The sequence below is a fragment of the Octopus bimaculoides genome, chromosome 29, assembly GCF_046866305.1.
Source record: "Octopus bimaculoides isolate indiv1 chromosome 29, ASM4686630v1, whole genome shotgun sequence".
Taxonomy (NCBI): Eukaryota; Metazoa; Mollusca; class Cephalopoda; order Octopoda; family Octopodidae; genus Octopus; species Octopus bimaculoides.
Window position 1 is genome coordinate 16,767,304 of NC_142956.1, and position 15,279 is coordinate 16,782,582.

The 15,279-nt window shown below is 36.5% G+C and overlaps 1 protein-coding gene across 28 annotated transcripts in view; it reads left to right on the forward strand.

The window, feature by feature from the left end:
* Positions 1-15,279, forward strand: part of LOC106875166 (uncharacterized) — a 144,749-nt gene that overhangs the window by 16,992 nt on the left and 112,478 nt on the right. For 25 of the 28 annotated variants that reach the window (XM_089345539.1, XM_089345546.1, XM_089345544.1 and 22 more), the window contains 12 exons: positions 1,186-1,257; positions 3,170-3,241; positions 3,546-3,617; positions 4,414-4,485; positions 5,126-5,197; positions 8,123-8,194; positions 9,811-9,882; positions 11,029-11,100; positions 11,527-11,598; positions 11,788-11,859; positions 12,191-12,262; positions 12,913-12,984. In XM_089345539.1, coding sequence (XP_089201665.1) covers positions 1,186-1,257; positions 3,170-3,241; positions 3,546-3,617; positions 4,414-4,485; positions 5,126-5,197; positions 8,123-8,194; positions 9,811-9,882; positions 11,029-11,100; positions 11,527-11,598; positions 11,788-11,859; positions 12,191-12,262; positions 12,913-12,984 — 864 coding nt within the window. Of the gene's footprint in view, positions 1-1,185; positions 1,258-3,169; positions 3,242-3,545; positions 3,618-4,413; positions 4,486-5,125; positions 5,198-8,122; positions 8,195-9,810; positions 9,883-11,028; positions 11,101-11,526; positions 11,599-11,787; positions 11,860-12,190; positions 12,263-12,912; positions 12,985-13,384; positions 13,477-15,279 lie in introns of those variants that run through there. The other 3 variants (XM_089345531.1, XM_089345532.1, XM_089345552.1) reach the window with 3 other exon arrangements.

The following is a 15,279-nucleotide window of genomic DNA, read 5'->3' on the forward strand; positions in this document are numbered from 1 at the left end:
CATTATGAGTTCAATATAGGCAACAACGCAACGGAAAGTGTGATGAATAATAATTCACTGTATGTGGCTCAGCCAAAAAGTGTAAGTCACTATCAATGGGGGGGCTGCTGCAAGTACGAAGAGGAGACTACCGCCTAGAAGACGAGCCTCGTCCTGGAAGATCTGTAGAGCTCGACGAGGACGACCTGCAAACCTAGTAGAAAAAATCCTATCGCATCTCTTGACAAACTAGCAGAGAAGGTTGCATTTGGTCATTCAATCATTCATGGACATCTACATGCCATCGGAAAAGTCAGATAATTGGGTCCATGGGTTCCTCACAAACGTTCTGAGTGTAATGGCGCGCAGAGAGCGAATGTTTGCTTTTCTTTGCTATCACGATTGATGAAAGAATCATTTAGCACTGAATAGTACCTGGTGACGAGAAATGGATTCTCTACAAGGATATCAAGCGCCGTAAAGAAAGGACTGGAAAAAGAGAAACATCGACACCTCAGGCTAAAAGAAAGTCTTCACCCACTTAAGTTCTTACTATTTGTTTCATGGGATATAAGTTGTTTAGTTCACTTTGAACATTTAAATCCAAACCGAGCGATAACAATGTATATCTAACGTGAGCAGCTTGAGCAGCTTAGGTCAGCTCTGAAAGAAAAACGACAATCTTTCTTATCAAGTCGAAATGTGTTCGTCGATCAGGATAGCATTCCGAAGGCTAGACCAGCTTGAATGGGAAACGAATCCTCCCGCGATGTTTGCCGGACATTTCGGCATTCTGATTATCCCTTATTCGTCAGTCTTCAAAGAATTTGAATGGAAAAAATATGAATTGTGTAGTGGAAATCAAAATATTCTGTTGACAATTTCAGAACAGTACTGGAGGAGTGTTATTCGTTACAGACAAGTGAAGTTCGGAAGAGGGGCCTTACAAGTCTACCAGATAGACGGAAGAGAGTATAAAGGAGAGTATATTGTAGATTAAATAATAATCTGGTTTATCTTAATTATGAAAGATGAAAGAAGTATAAAAACCGCATTATTTATGGGATGACGCTATACATGTTCTCTCAAATTAATTTTCATTTTGCAGGAATTTGTGTAACAATGCTATCACGAAAATTTATTGAGGAATTTTCCAGAACTTTTCTAGTTTAACGGAATTGTAATTTCCATCATTTTTTGTTACAGAGAGTTGTATATTAATGATATCAATGAAACAGAAGTTGGCTCTTTTCAAAATCTTCCCAGGTTAACAACTCTGTAAGTAGCATTAGTTTTTTTTTATTCTCTTTTATTGACAATATAATTCTAAACATTTAATGTCTTTCCATGCTTTCTTTTTTAACCCACTCTACTTCAGGCACCATATACACACAGTCGCTTTCCAAAGGAATATGCAATTCTTTGTGAATGTCTGATAAGGTGTGCGTCTGAGAAGGTGTGTGTGTGTGAATATCAGCGTCTGGGCTTCTGTATGAGTTACTTATAATTCACGTATATGGTCTTTATGTATGTATGTGTATATATAAGTATGTGTCTTTCAGTATGAGTGAATGTACACGAGTGCACATTCCCAAGGCTCACAGAGGTGCACTCGGTAGTGCAGTGAAATCACGTGATAAAAATTAGACGACTGAATAATAATAATAATAATAATAATAATAATAATAATAATAATAATAATAATAAATGCCCGGATGCAGTACCAGGCAGTGGCTCTCATGGCTTCTGATCTTAACTGATTGGGAGTGTTATCATGTACATTGTTTTGTCTTGGTATAAAAGGATGGGCTACAGCAAATATTCTGCTCAATACCACAGATTTGCTTGTCAGTTGTTTGACCTTAACCAGTTGAGCATGTCCCTTGGTGGCTGACGGTATGTGCATCTCTGATCACGAGCAGAAGTAGTGGGGGAGCATCATAGCCATGTGTTGAGAGGAATTCTTTGGGATTTGAATAATTCACCTTTGGAAACATGGGTGTTTTGCTCAACATCCTTAAACAAACCTTATTCAGGGACCTTTTGAGCGGGATGGGCTACTTGAGCTGAAGAAAATTCTAACTTGTGCCCACCTGCGAGGTCATGCGCTGTTTATCTTGATATGAGATCACCATGTTGCGCACATATGGTTGTGATGCATGTGCCTGGTGTACCCTTATCAGACGGGTAGCCATGATGGGTATATTGGGCTTTGTATATTTTACCCCAGTGTCAGTTTGATGGCATGCACTGCTCTCTCTCTCAATAATAATAATAATAATAATATTAATAAAGCTTTTGTTGGATTGTTGGGGCAGAGGGAATATGACAACCAGTTTACAAAGTTGTAAACGATTCAGTCAGTTTTTAAAATAATGACGTGGGAAATATACGAGTGAATGCGAGTGTGTTTGAGAGGGTGTGAGTGTGTTTAAGAGATTGTGGGTGTGTTTAAGAGATTGTGGGTGTGTTTAAGAGATTGTGGGTGTGTGCGCATGTATTATCGCTTGTCGTCGTAGTTTTCGTAAAAGTCTCCCACCTGTCATCACCTCTTTCTTCTTCCTCTTATTTTAATCTATTTCTTCAGCAGCATCTACTCTTCTTCTTCTTCTTCTACACCCCCCCCCCCACGTATTTATAATTTATCCCTTGTTTCATGTCATTTCTTTTCAATCTTTTTATACAGCACCACGTATATCATCTGTAAATGTTTTACCGAAACAATTCTTCTTCTTCTTCTACTACTTCTTCTTCTTCTTCTTCTTCTTCTTCTTCTACTACTACTATTACTACTACTAATTCTTCTTCTACTTCTTCCTCCTCATCTTCTTTTTCTTCTTCTTCGTCTATTTTTACACACATTCACAATCTTCAACGCCAACATCTTTGTCAATATCACATACATCATCACAACAAAACCTGTGAATCCTCATCATTTTCACAATGCAAAAAAATTATTATAAACATCACTCCATCATCAGCATCATAACATCAGCATCAACACTCCCACAGTAATTTCCTCTCCTCTGCCACATCACCATACTCATTACTGCTCCCATCCTACCCAACATTATCTACAACACCATCATGAATTTTATCATGATGGTAATCTACATTTCGTATCTTCCATCATCCCATTCTTTTGACAAATATGTTCAATAAATGTTCTTAACTCAATGTTATGTTCCAGGAAATTGCACCGAAATGAAATTAAGAAAATCCAAGCAGGAACCTTCCGAAATCTTTCCAGTTTAATAACTCTGTGAGTTGAATCAACCTACTTCTATCGTATTTCTTTGACGATATCTCACTAAATTCGTAATGTCTTTCTATAGAGGCAATCTATAATTTGTGAACGTGATTGTGGGCCCAAATCTGAGATGTGAGATACATGGGAGCAACCAATGCCATTATCCTCATCATCATCATCATCATCAACCTTATCATCATCATCATCTAACCCATCATCATCATCAGCGTCTGCGTTCCTAAATGTTTTGGTATTACATTTTATATTTCATTACGAACATGTATACAATTTTTCACGGCTCCCTATTTTGTTACAGAGATTTGTTTGATAATAATATCAGTGAATTAGGAGTTGGATCTTTTCAAAATCTTCCCAATTTAACGACTCTGTAAGTTGCATAATTTTTTTGATTGCCTTTTATTCATAATATAATTCTAAACATTTTATGTCTTTCCATGCTTTCTTTTCTGTCATCCACTCTACTTGACGCACTATATACACTCAGTCGCTTTCCCCAGGAATATTCAATTCTTTGTAAATGATTTTGTGCAAGATTGTGCATATGTCAGTCTGTGTCATGCAGGATGAGTGAACGTACATGAGTGTATCGACTTCATTTGTACCTCCTTTTGTATATTATTTATTATGTTTACATCTCGAGCAACGCTGATTACCATTCATGGCTCTCCGTTCTAATTATAAATTGTGAATGATATTATTTGTTTAGATTTTGCTACACTTTTCAACTTTACTCATATATAAATATCTCTAACCTTCCAACTTTTAATCAATCACTTTCTTTATGTCTCTGAAAATATTTCCAGCTATATAAATTCTTCATCATCACCTTCATCAAAATCATCATTGCCATATCTTTCCTCATCAACACCATCACAATAAACACCACCACCATCGCCATCATCACCACCATTATCATCACCATCATCATGAACATGAACACTAAAACCATTTTCTTCGACCACCGAATTATCATCAGATCCATCACCACCATCACAAACATCTCAACCAACACCACGACAAACACCACAACCACCACCATCAACATCATTATCATCTACGCTATCATCATCATCATCAACTACTTTCCTAAATTTTAGGCGTTATATGTTATATTTCATTACGAACCTGTATACATTTTTTCACGGTTCACTTATTTGTTACAGAAATTTGTTTGATAATGATATCAGTGAATTAGAAGTTGGATCTTTTCAAAATCTTCCCAGATTAAAGACTCTGTAAGTTGCATTAGTTTTTTTGATTCTCTTTTATTGACCCTAACCCTAACCCTAACCCTAACCTCAATCTCCTTGACGCGTTATATACACTCAGTCGCTTTCCACAGGAATATCGCATTCTTTGTGAACGTCTGAGGTGTGTGTGTGTGTGTGTGTGTGTGTGTGTGTGTGTGTGTGTGAGTATCAGTGTCTGGGTTTATGTATGAGTTTTGATAACATAGGCATATGATTTTGTGTATGTGCCTATGTCAACCTATGTCTTTCAGTATGAGTGAATGTACACGAGTGTATCGACTTGGTTTGTACCTCTTTTGTATATTATTTATTATGTTTACTTTTCGATCAAAGCTGATTACCATTCATGGCTCCGCGTTATAATTATATATTGTGCATTACATTATTCATGTTTAAAGTTTGCTACACTTTCCAAATCTGAGTAATATATTTTACGCTTTTCTGTTTCTTCATCATTTACTCCTAATGACGTAATATTCATCACTGCTCTCATTCCACCCAACATTATCTACAACATCCTCATGAACTTCATCATGATGGTGGTCTACATTCTATCTTTTCATCATCGAATTCTTTAGTCACAAATTTGTTCAATAAATGTTCTTTACTCAATGTTATGTTCCAGGAAATTGTACGATAATAAAATTAAGAACATCAAAGCAGGAACTTTCCGAAATCTTTCCAGTTTAACAAGTCTGTAAGTTGAATCAACTTTCGTTTACAATATTTCTTTGACGATATCTTTCTGAGTCTGTAATGTCCTACAGATGCAATTTATAGTTTGTGAACGTATGTGAATGTGAGTGTGGACCCATTTCTGAGATGTGAGATATATGAGAACATGATAACTGAGGGGAAACATTTAGTGCATGCATATATATATATATATATATATATATATATATATATATATATATATATATATATAAATATACAGATCTGTATAGATGAATTGCTGTGTGTGTATGTATGTAGATCGAATCTAAATAACATCATTGAATAACGCTAGTAGATGTTATTCCTCGTCTTCTTCTACTTCTTCTTCGTCTTCTCTTTCCCATTCTTCTTTTTCCACTTCTCCTCCTTCCTTATCTTTTTGTCTTCTTTTCTTCTCTTCTCCTTTTATCTTCTCTTCTTTTACCAGTCCCTTTTTTAAAAATCTTTTTGTACTTCACTCCCTATTCGCTCCTATTCCGTTTTTCTGTTCTTCTGCATGACCCCCTGCGTCTTACTCTTTTGTATGCTCACCTCATTCCTTCTCTTCTTAATTTGCTACTACAAATTTTCTCTTCTTCTTCACTCCCCCCCTTTTTCTTCTTCTCCTTCTCCATTTCCCTGTTGTTCTTGTTCGCCTAATAACTATTCTCCTTCATCATCTACTTCATTTCCTTCTTGTTCGTCTTCTTATTCCTCGTTTTCATCATTTACTTCTTCATATTCTTGTTCTGTCCCCTTTTCTTTTCTCCTACTTCTTTTTCTTCGTTCCCTGCTATTCTTGTACCTCTCCTACATACCCTTTGTATTTGCTTTCCCGCTCTTTCATCATATGTTTGCTTCGTAAATATTTGTCTTGCGTAAACCATTTTCATCATCGTCTACTTCATTTCCTTCTTGTTCGTCTTCTTATTCCTCGTTTTCATCATTTACTTCTTCATATTCTTGTTCTGTCCCCTTTTCTTTTACCCTACTTCTTTTTCTTCGTTCCCTGCTATTCTTGTACCTCTCCTACATACCCTTTGTATTTGCTTTCCCGCTCTTTCATCATGTGTTTGCTTCGTAAATATTTGTCTTGCGTAAACCATTTTCATCATCGTCTTCTTCATTCAGCACAGCCAACGTCTGCGAGACCAAGCGCTTCTTCTTCGTCATCAAACTTTCATCCGGATCGTTATGATAATTATTATCATCACCACAATTATCATCATTAATATATTTATTACTGGCAACACCGTTATATCGTTATTAACTGTAATTACATCTTCCACCTCCTCCTCTACCTTGTCATCATATCAACTATCGTCACCACCACCACCATCATCATCAACATCACCATCATTACCAGTAATATCAGCAGCAGCAGCAGCAGCAGCAGCAGCGGCGGCATCACCATCATCATCGTCACCGTTTTCTTCCTTATCATAATCGTCATTTTATTTCCTTCTCCACACACATCTACTGATTTCGCTATAATATTTAATATTTATTTCGAAACCCACTTCTTTTGGATCTTCTCATAAATAATTCAGCTTTTTCAATTCATTGAACTAAAAGTCAGAGTGGGATGAGATAAATTACCTGCATCACCTTGTTAAAAAAAACAGGTAATAATTTTACACTGCACTTATTCTTAGTGCAAGTTTCGGAAAGTGCATTTTCGATTTTAACAGTTATTTTTTTTCAAAGCTATAATGGAAGTGAAAAACGAGCCTATTCGGCATATTTTGGTTTATGAGTTCAATAAAGGCAACAACGCAAATGAAAGTGCAATGAATAATTATGTACTGTATGGGTTTCGGTCAATACTGCAATTCCGAGTCGGACACTACAGTCTGGAAGACGAGCCTCGTCATGGAAGATCTTTAGAGCTCGACGAGGACGTTCAGCAAAACTGGCAGAAAAAATATCATCGTATTTATTGGCGAACTAGCAGAGAAGTTTGCAGTTGGTCTTTCAACCATTCATTGATATCTGCGTACCATCAGAAAAGTCGGTGAATTCGGTCAATGGGTTCCTCACAAATATTTCGCGTCTAAGACAACGAATGTTTGTTTTTCTTTGCTATCACGTGTGACGAAAGAAACATTTTACATCAAATAGTAACTGGTGAGGAGAAATATATTCTCTGCAACAATATCAAGCGCCGATAACGATGGAATAGGAATAGGAAAAACACCGACATCCCAGGCTAAAGATCTTCATCCACATAAGGTGTTACTATTTGTTTGGTGGGACATGAGTTGTCTATTCCACTTTGAAAATTTAAACCCAAACCGATCAATAACAAAGGATATCTACTGGGAACAGCTTGAACAGCTCATGTCAGCTCCAAAAGAAAAACAACCATCTTTGTTATTAATTCTAAAGGTGTTCTTCGATCGGTAAAATGCTCGGCGACAAAAAGCGAGGATGACATTCACAAGGCTAAACTATTCTGAATGGGAAACGAAGCTTCACACACCATATCTGCCGGACTTTTCCAGATGTGATTTTCAGTTATTCTGCAGTCTTTAAAATCATTTGGATGGAAAAAATATGACATTTGTAGACAATTTCACAACAGTACTGGAGGAGTATTTTTCGTTACGAACAACTGAAATATGGAAGAGGGGGCTTTGTAAGTCTAGCATCATTTATATCATCATCGTCATCATCATCACCACCACCATCTGCATCATCATCTACATGAACACTAACACCATCATCTTCGTCCACCCAATTATCCTCATATCCATCACCAAAATCACAAACATCACAACCAACACCACGACAACCACCACCATCATAATTATCATCATCTACACCATCATCATCAGCGTGTACTTTCCTAAATTTTTAGGCATCATCTTTTATATTTCATTACGAACCTGTGTACATTTTTTCACGGCTCACGTTTTTGTTGCAGGGTGTTGTACAATAATGCTATCAATGAATTAGAAGTTGGATCTTTTCAAGATCTTCCCAGTTTAACGACTCTGTAAGTTGCATTAATTTTTGATTCCCTTTTATTCATAATATAATTCTAAACATTTCATGTTTTTCCATGCTTTCTTTTTTCTCTCACTCTCCTTAACGCAATAAATACACTTAGTCGCTTTCCACAGGAATATGATATTCTTTGTGAATGTCTGAGGTGTGTGTATGGGTGTGTTGTGTGTGTTTGTGTCTGTGTGAATATCAGTGTCTGGATTTATGTATGAGTTTCTGATAATTAATGTATATGTTTTTGTGCATGTATCTGCATATGTAAGCCTGTGTCTTTCAATATGAGTGAATGTACACGAGGGTATAGACTTAATTTGTATATCTTTTTGTATATTATATATTATGTTTACATCTCGTTCAACGCTGATTACCATTCATGGTTCTATGTTGTAATTGTTTATTGTGAATTACATTATACATGCTTAAATGTTGCAACACCTACCAAGTCAGAGTAATTTATTTTACACTTTTCTATGTCTTCATCATCCTAAACACAAAAGATCCGTCTGCATAAATAACTTCTTTTCTATTGATCGTTTCCTTTCCTTCTCCTTCTCCTCTTTGTCTTCTACCACTACATCTTCCTCTTTCTTCCTCCACTACGACAGAAAGAAAGACTGCGACAACTGCAACAGCAGCAAGAAATACTACTACTACTACTTGTAATAATAATAATAATAATTTCATTTATTGGCCACAAGTGCCGACGTATAGGGGACAACACCGTAGATGGGAACACTGGGGATTTTACGCAAAACAACGAGTAAACAGTTCCGAAAATAATAACAAAACACATGAAACAAGAAACATATTGCAATGAGATTTCCCCAATGGCTGTGATGACTATCCAGGTTTGGCTCAGGTAAACCCTAATCCTGAACAACCCGATGCTTCGATGGTGCACAGAAAGGGCGCACCTCTCCTCAAATTCACCAGCGTACAGACGCATCATTAGAGTAGGGCTATTTTGTCTACATTCACACATATTTGAGCAACTACATGGAGGGGAATCACTTCTGTCTCGTTGCTGATGGTTTTTACCGATGCTGGTGTTTGTTGTTTGTTGTCCTCGTCCTGGCGTTGATAGCAGTGGGAAGCCTTCCAACTCTTGCACTTTCTAGCAGTTGAGGTTAGAATGCTCGCAGATGAGTAGTTTCTCCACAAACAGAACAACGCGGCCTTTCCCCACTCAGTCATTGTGCAATACTATCCCGTTTTGGAGAGGGAGGTTGTCCGGGATTGAAGTTTTCGGGACATGATCTGGAGAAGTATTTCTAGTTCCACTCCGGGCCAGTCCTCCCTGAATCTTTTGTCCCCTATATTTGGACGGTATCTGACCCTTCCACGATTATGTGTAATGATCGAAATTAACAACATCACCCCATCATCAGCATCACAATATCAATAACACTCCAACAATTATTTCTTCTCCTTTCCAACATCATGGTAATCACCACTTCACCGTCCCACCCAACGTTATCATGAAGTCCATCATCATGTTAATCTACTTTTCATCTTGATGGTAATCAACTTTTCATATCATCCCTCATCTAATTCTTTATTCATAAATTTGTTCCATAATCTGTTCGACTCAATGTTATGTTCCAGGAATTTGTACAATAACAAAATTGCGAAAATCAAAGCAGAAACCTTCGGAAATCTTTCCAGTTTAACAAACATGTAAGTTGAATCAACCCACGTTTATAGTATTTCTTTGACGATATCTTTCTAAACCTGTAATGTCTTTCTGTAGACGCAATTTATAGCGTGTCACCTTCATCTCATTTTACATCTGTTTTTGCTTCTTTACCTGTCTGTAGTTCTATTTCTTCCTCTTCTCCACCTTGTTCTACTTCTTCTATTTGTTCTTCCCCTCCCCCTCCACCACCGTCTACTTCTTCATCGTGTTGTACTTTGTGTTCGTCACCTACTGTTCAGCTTCTCCTTCTCCTATTTTTTTCTCCTTCTCGTTGTTATGGTGGCTGTTTTTCTTCCCTCTTCTCGTCTTCTTCAGCTTCTCTTCCTTCTTTTCCTCCTTCTTCTCCTCCCCTTCATCTATTTCTTCGTCTTCTTTTTCTACTTATTCTTCCTTCTCCACCACTACTACTTCTTTCCTTGTTTACTTATTCAAATTTTTTCTACATTTCTCTTTTCTTTTCGTATCGTCTTGTACTGCGTCTGCATCTTTTTCATATTATATTTCTACATCTCCTCCTCCTCCTCCTTCTGTTTCCAAAGGTAAATTATTCAGACCCCAAAGAATTCCCCTCAACACATGGCTGTGATGTTCCCTCACTACTTCTGCTCGTGATCAGAGATGCACATATCGTCAGCCACCAAGGGACGTGCTCAACTGGTTAAGATCAAACAACTGACAAGCAAATCTGTGGTATTAAGCAGAATATTTGCTGTAGTCCATCTTTTTATACCAAGACAAAACAATGTACATGATAACACTTCCAATCAGTTAAGATCAGAAGCCATGAGAGCCACTGCCTGGAACTGAATCCGGGCATTTATTATTATTATTATTATCATTATCATTATTATTATTATTATTATTATTATTATTATATTTTACCACCACCACCAGCATCAGCATCATCATCATCAACTTCAACACTAAATTATCATCATACGCATCACCGCCATCACAAACATCACAACCAACACCACGACAACCACCACCATCATCATCATCATCATCATCATCATCATCATCTACTCCGTCGTCATCATCGTCTTGTTTCCTAAATTTTTAGGCGTTATGTTATATTTCATTACGAACTTGTATACATTTTTTCACGGTTCACTTATTTGTTACAGAAATTTGTTTGATAATGATATCAATGAATTAGAAATTGGATCTTTTCAAACTCTTCCCAGTTTAACGACTCTGTAAGTTGCATTAGTTATTTGATTCTCTTTTATTAACATTCTTGCCTTTCACCCTCCAACGCGGAGTATAGGCCACTTACAATTGAATTCCATGTCGCATAATTTTTCGCTTCTGTACTTATACTCGGCCATGAATGTCCCCCTTTCTCTAGTTCCTTTTGTGTTGATCTTCGCCACGAGTTCTTAGGTCTACCCTATGGAGCTATGGCAAAGAACGAATCAAGTTTCGATTTAGGGAGAAAATATTTATTTCTTCTCCTCTCCCCTATCATCTTGCTTATCAATGCCCTCATCCCACCAAACAATATCTACAACATTATCATGAAGTTCATCTTAATGGTAATCTACTTTTCATCTCTTCCATCATCCAATTCTTTAGACACAAATTTGTTCAATAAATGTTCTTTACTCAATGTTATGTTTCAGGAACTTGTACGATAATAAAATTAAGAACGTCAAAGCAGGAACTTTCCGAAATCTTTCCAGTTTAACAACTCTGTAAGTTGAATCAACCCACGTTTATCGTATTTCTTTGACGATATCTTTCTACCATCATCATGATGATCATCTGCCCCGTCATCATCACCACCATCAGCGTCTACTTTCCAAACTTTTTAGGTATCATATCTTATATTTCATTACGAACCTGTATACAATTTTTCACTGTTCATTTTTTTTTTGTTACAGAGAGTTGTACAATAATGATATCAATGAATTGGAAGTTGGATCTTTTCAAAATCTTCCCAGTTTAACGGCTCTGTAAGTTGCATTAGTTTCTTTATTCCATTTTGTTAACAATATAATTCTGGACATTCAATGGCTTCCCTTTCGAATCCTCATCTTTTTCACAATGATCAAAATTAACTTCATCCCATCATCAGCATCATAACATCATCATCACCACTCCCCAATAATATCTTCTCCTCTGCCGCATCATCATTCTCATCACAGCTCCCACCCTACTCAACATTATCTACAACATCATCATGAAGTTCATATTGATGGTAATCTACTTTTCATATCATCCCTCATCTAATTATTTATTCATAAATTTGTTCCATAATTTGTTCGACTCAATGTTATGTTCCAGGAATTTGTACAATAACAAAATTGCGAAAATCAAAGCAGAAACCTTCGGAAATCTTTCAAGTTTAACAAACATGTAAGTTGAATCAACCCACGTTTATAGTATTTCTTTGACGATATCTTTCTAAACCTGTAATTCCTTTCTATAGACGCAATTTATAGCGTGTCACCTTCATCTCATTTTACATCTGTTTTTGCTTCTTTACCTGTCTGTAGTTCTATTTCTTCCTCTTCTCCACCTTGTTCTACTTCTTCTATTTGTTCTTCCCCTCCTCCTCCACCACCGTCTACGTCTTCATCGTTTTTGCATCGTGTGGTACTTCGGATTCGTCACCTACTGTTCAGCTTCTCCTTCTCCTTCTACTTTTTCCCATTCTCGTTGTTATGGTGGCTGTTCTTTTTCCCTCTTCCCGTCTTCTTCAGTTTTACCACCACCACCACCGGCATCAGCATCATCATCATCAACTTCAACACTAAATTATCATCATACCCATCACCGCCATCACAAACATCACAACCAACACCACGACAACCACCATCACCACCATCATCATCATCATCATCATCATCATCATCATCATCATCATCATCATCATCATCATCATCATCATCATCATCTACTCCGACGTCATCATCGTCTTGTTTCCTCAATTTTCAGGCATTATAGCTTATATTTCATTACGAACCTGTTTGCATTGTTTCACCATTCCCTTTTTTTTGTTACAGAAAGTTGTATCAAAATAATATCAACGAATTAGAAGTTGGATCTTTTCAAAATCTTCCCAGTTTAACGACTCTGTAAGTTGCATTAGTTATTTGATTCTCTTTTATTAACATTCTTTCTTGCCTTTAACCCTCCAACGCGGAGTATAGGCCAGTTACAATTGAATTCCATGTCGCATAATTTTTTGCTTCTGTACTTATACTCGGCCATGAATGTCCCCCTTTCTCTAGTTCCTTTCGTGCTGATCTTCGCCACGAGTTCTTAGGCCTACCCTATGGAGCTATGGCAAAGACCGAATCAAGTTTCGATTAGGGAGAAAATATTTATTTCTTCTCCTCTCCCCTATCATCTTGCTTATCAATGCCCTCATCCCACCCAACAATATCTACAACATTATCATGAAGTTCATCTTGATGGTAATCTACTTTTCATCTCTTCCATCATCCAATTCTTTAGACACAAATTTGTTCAATAAATGTTCTTTACTCAATGTTATGTTTGTACGATAATAAAATTAAGAACATCCAAGCAGGAACCTTTCGAAATCTTTCCAGTTTAACAACTCTGTAAGTTGAATCAACCCACGTTTATAGTATTTCTTTGACGATATCTTTCTAAATCTGTAATGTCTTCACATAGACGCAAATGAAAGAGATATAAGTAGGGAATAGAATACACAAGTTAGATTAATACCGAAAACAGAGTTCAATAAGAAAAACAAGATAATAGGTATCAACGCTCTAGCTGTCCCAGTTATAAGTTACAGCTACAATATATTTAGCTGCACCGTAAATGAACTAATCATAATAGAGAGTAAAACCAGAAAACTAATGACAGGATTTAGAATGCACCACTGAATATATGACATACAAAGGTTATATATACAACGTATGGGAGGTGGCAGAGAGGCCTTATACAGCTAGAACACTTTTACATAATAACCACCATAGGACTACAAAAATATCTACTTCAGAAGCAAGGAAAACTAATACAAATAACCGTAAAACATGAGCAAACCAAAACAACTATTTGCAGTCTTTAAGGAAGCTGACAAATACAAAAACGAAGTCATACTACCTATCAACGATGAAGAAAAAGAAGAAAAAAACAAAAGCTGTAAAGCAACTGAATTCCGAATTAAAACTGTAGCAACAACGGATTATGATAAAACGAAGGCAAGAAAAGCCGCTTGATAGCAAATACTGGGTTAAACTAAACGCAAAATAAATAGACAAAGCAAAATTACAGCAATGGCTGAAAAGCTCAGGACTCAAATCAGAGTCTGAAGGATTTTTAAATTTGGGCACAAGACCAAAGCTTCCCCACCAGAAATTACTAAAAACATATAATGAAAAGAATCACAAGAAGTTACTGCAGAATATGTAGAGATGGACAAGGATCAACAGTTCTGGCTAAGGAGGAATATTTTCTCAGACACGACTGAGATAGGGTCTATATACACTGGAAGCTATACCAAAACTATGGAAGAATAACAGGAAAAAAGTTGTTGTAGACACTAAGAAAGCAACCATACTAGAGGATATGCCAATGCACACAGATATAGAAATTCAGGCCAATAGTCCGGATATAGTTGTCAGAGATCATTAAGAAAATGCTTTCTAATCGATGTATCAATACCAACAGATGACAATGTTCCTCTGAAAGAAATGGAGAAATTTTCAAAATAGTATGATTTGGAAACAGACAGAAAACATTCCATCATAGTAGGCGCATGACAAAAACACCAAGACTAACAAATATATATAACTTACTGAAAATAGCACCACTAGGCATCTAACACATCCTACGTAAAACAATTTCAATAAAGTAAAAATAATAGCATCACAACAAACTACAGCGCTCGGTAGTGCAGTGAAATCACGTGATAGAAATAAGCCTGCTGAATAATATTAATAATAATAATAATTATTGTTATTATTATTATTATTATTATTATTATTATTAGTAGTAGTAGTGTAAAGCTTTGGCTGGATTGATGGGGCAAGAGGGAATATGACAACCAATTACAAAGTTGTAAAGGATTCATTCAGTCTTAAAAACGATAATGTGGGAAATGTATGAGTGAATGCGAATGTGTGAGAGTGTGTGGGTGTGCTTAAGAGAGCGTGAGTGTGGGTGTTATTGCGTTGTTTTTGTCCTAGTTTTCCCTCGATTCATGCCATTTCTTTCCAACGTTTTCACATCACCTCATATATTATTTGTACATTTTAAAATAAATATTGTCACTCTTAATTGATTGTTAATCTAATAATTCTTCCTCTTCTTCTTCTTCTTCTTCGTTTTTTCATTCTTCTCTTTTCCGCATACACAATCATGAACGCCACCAACATCACCACCAACATCATAAG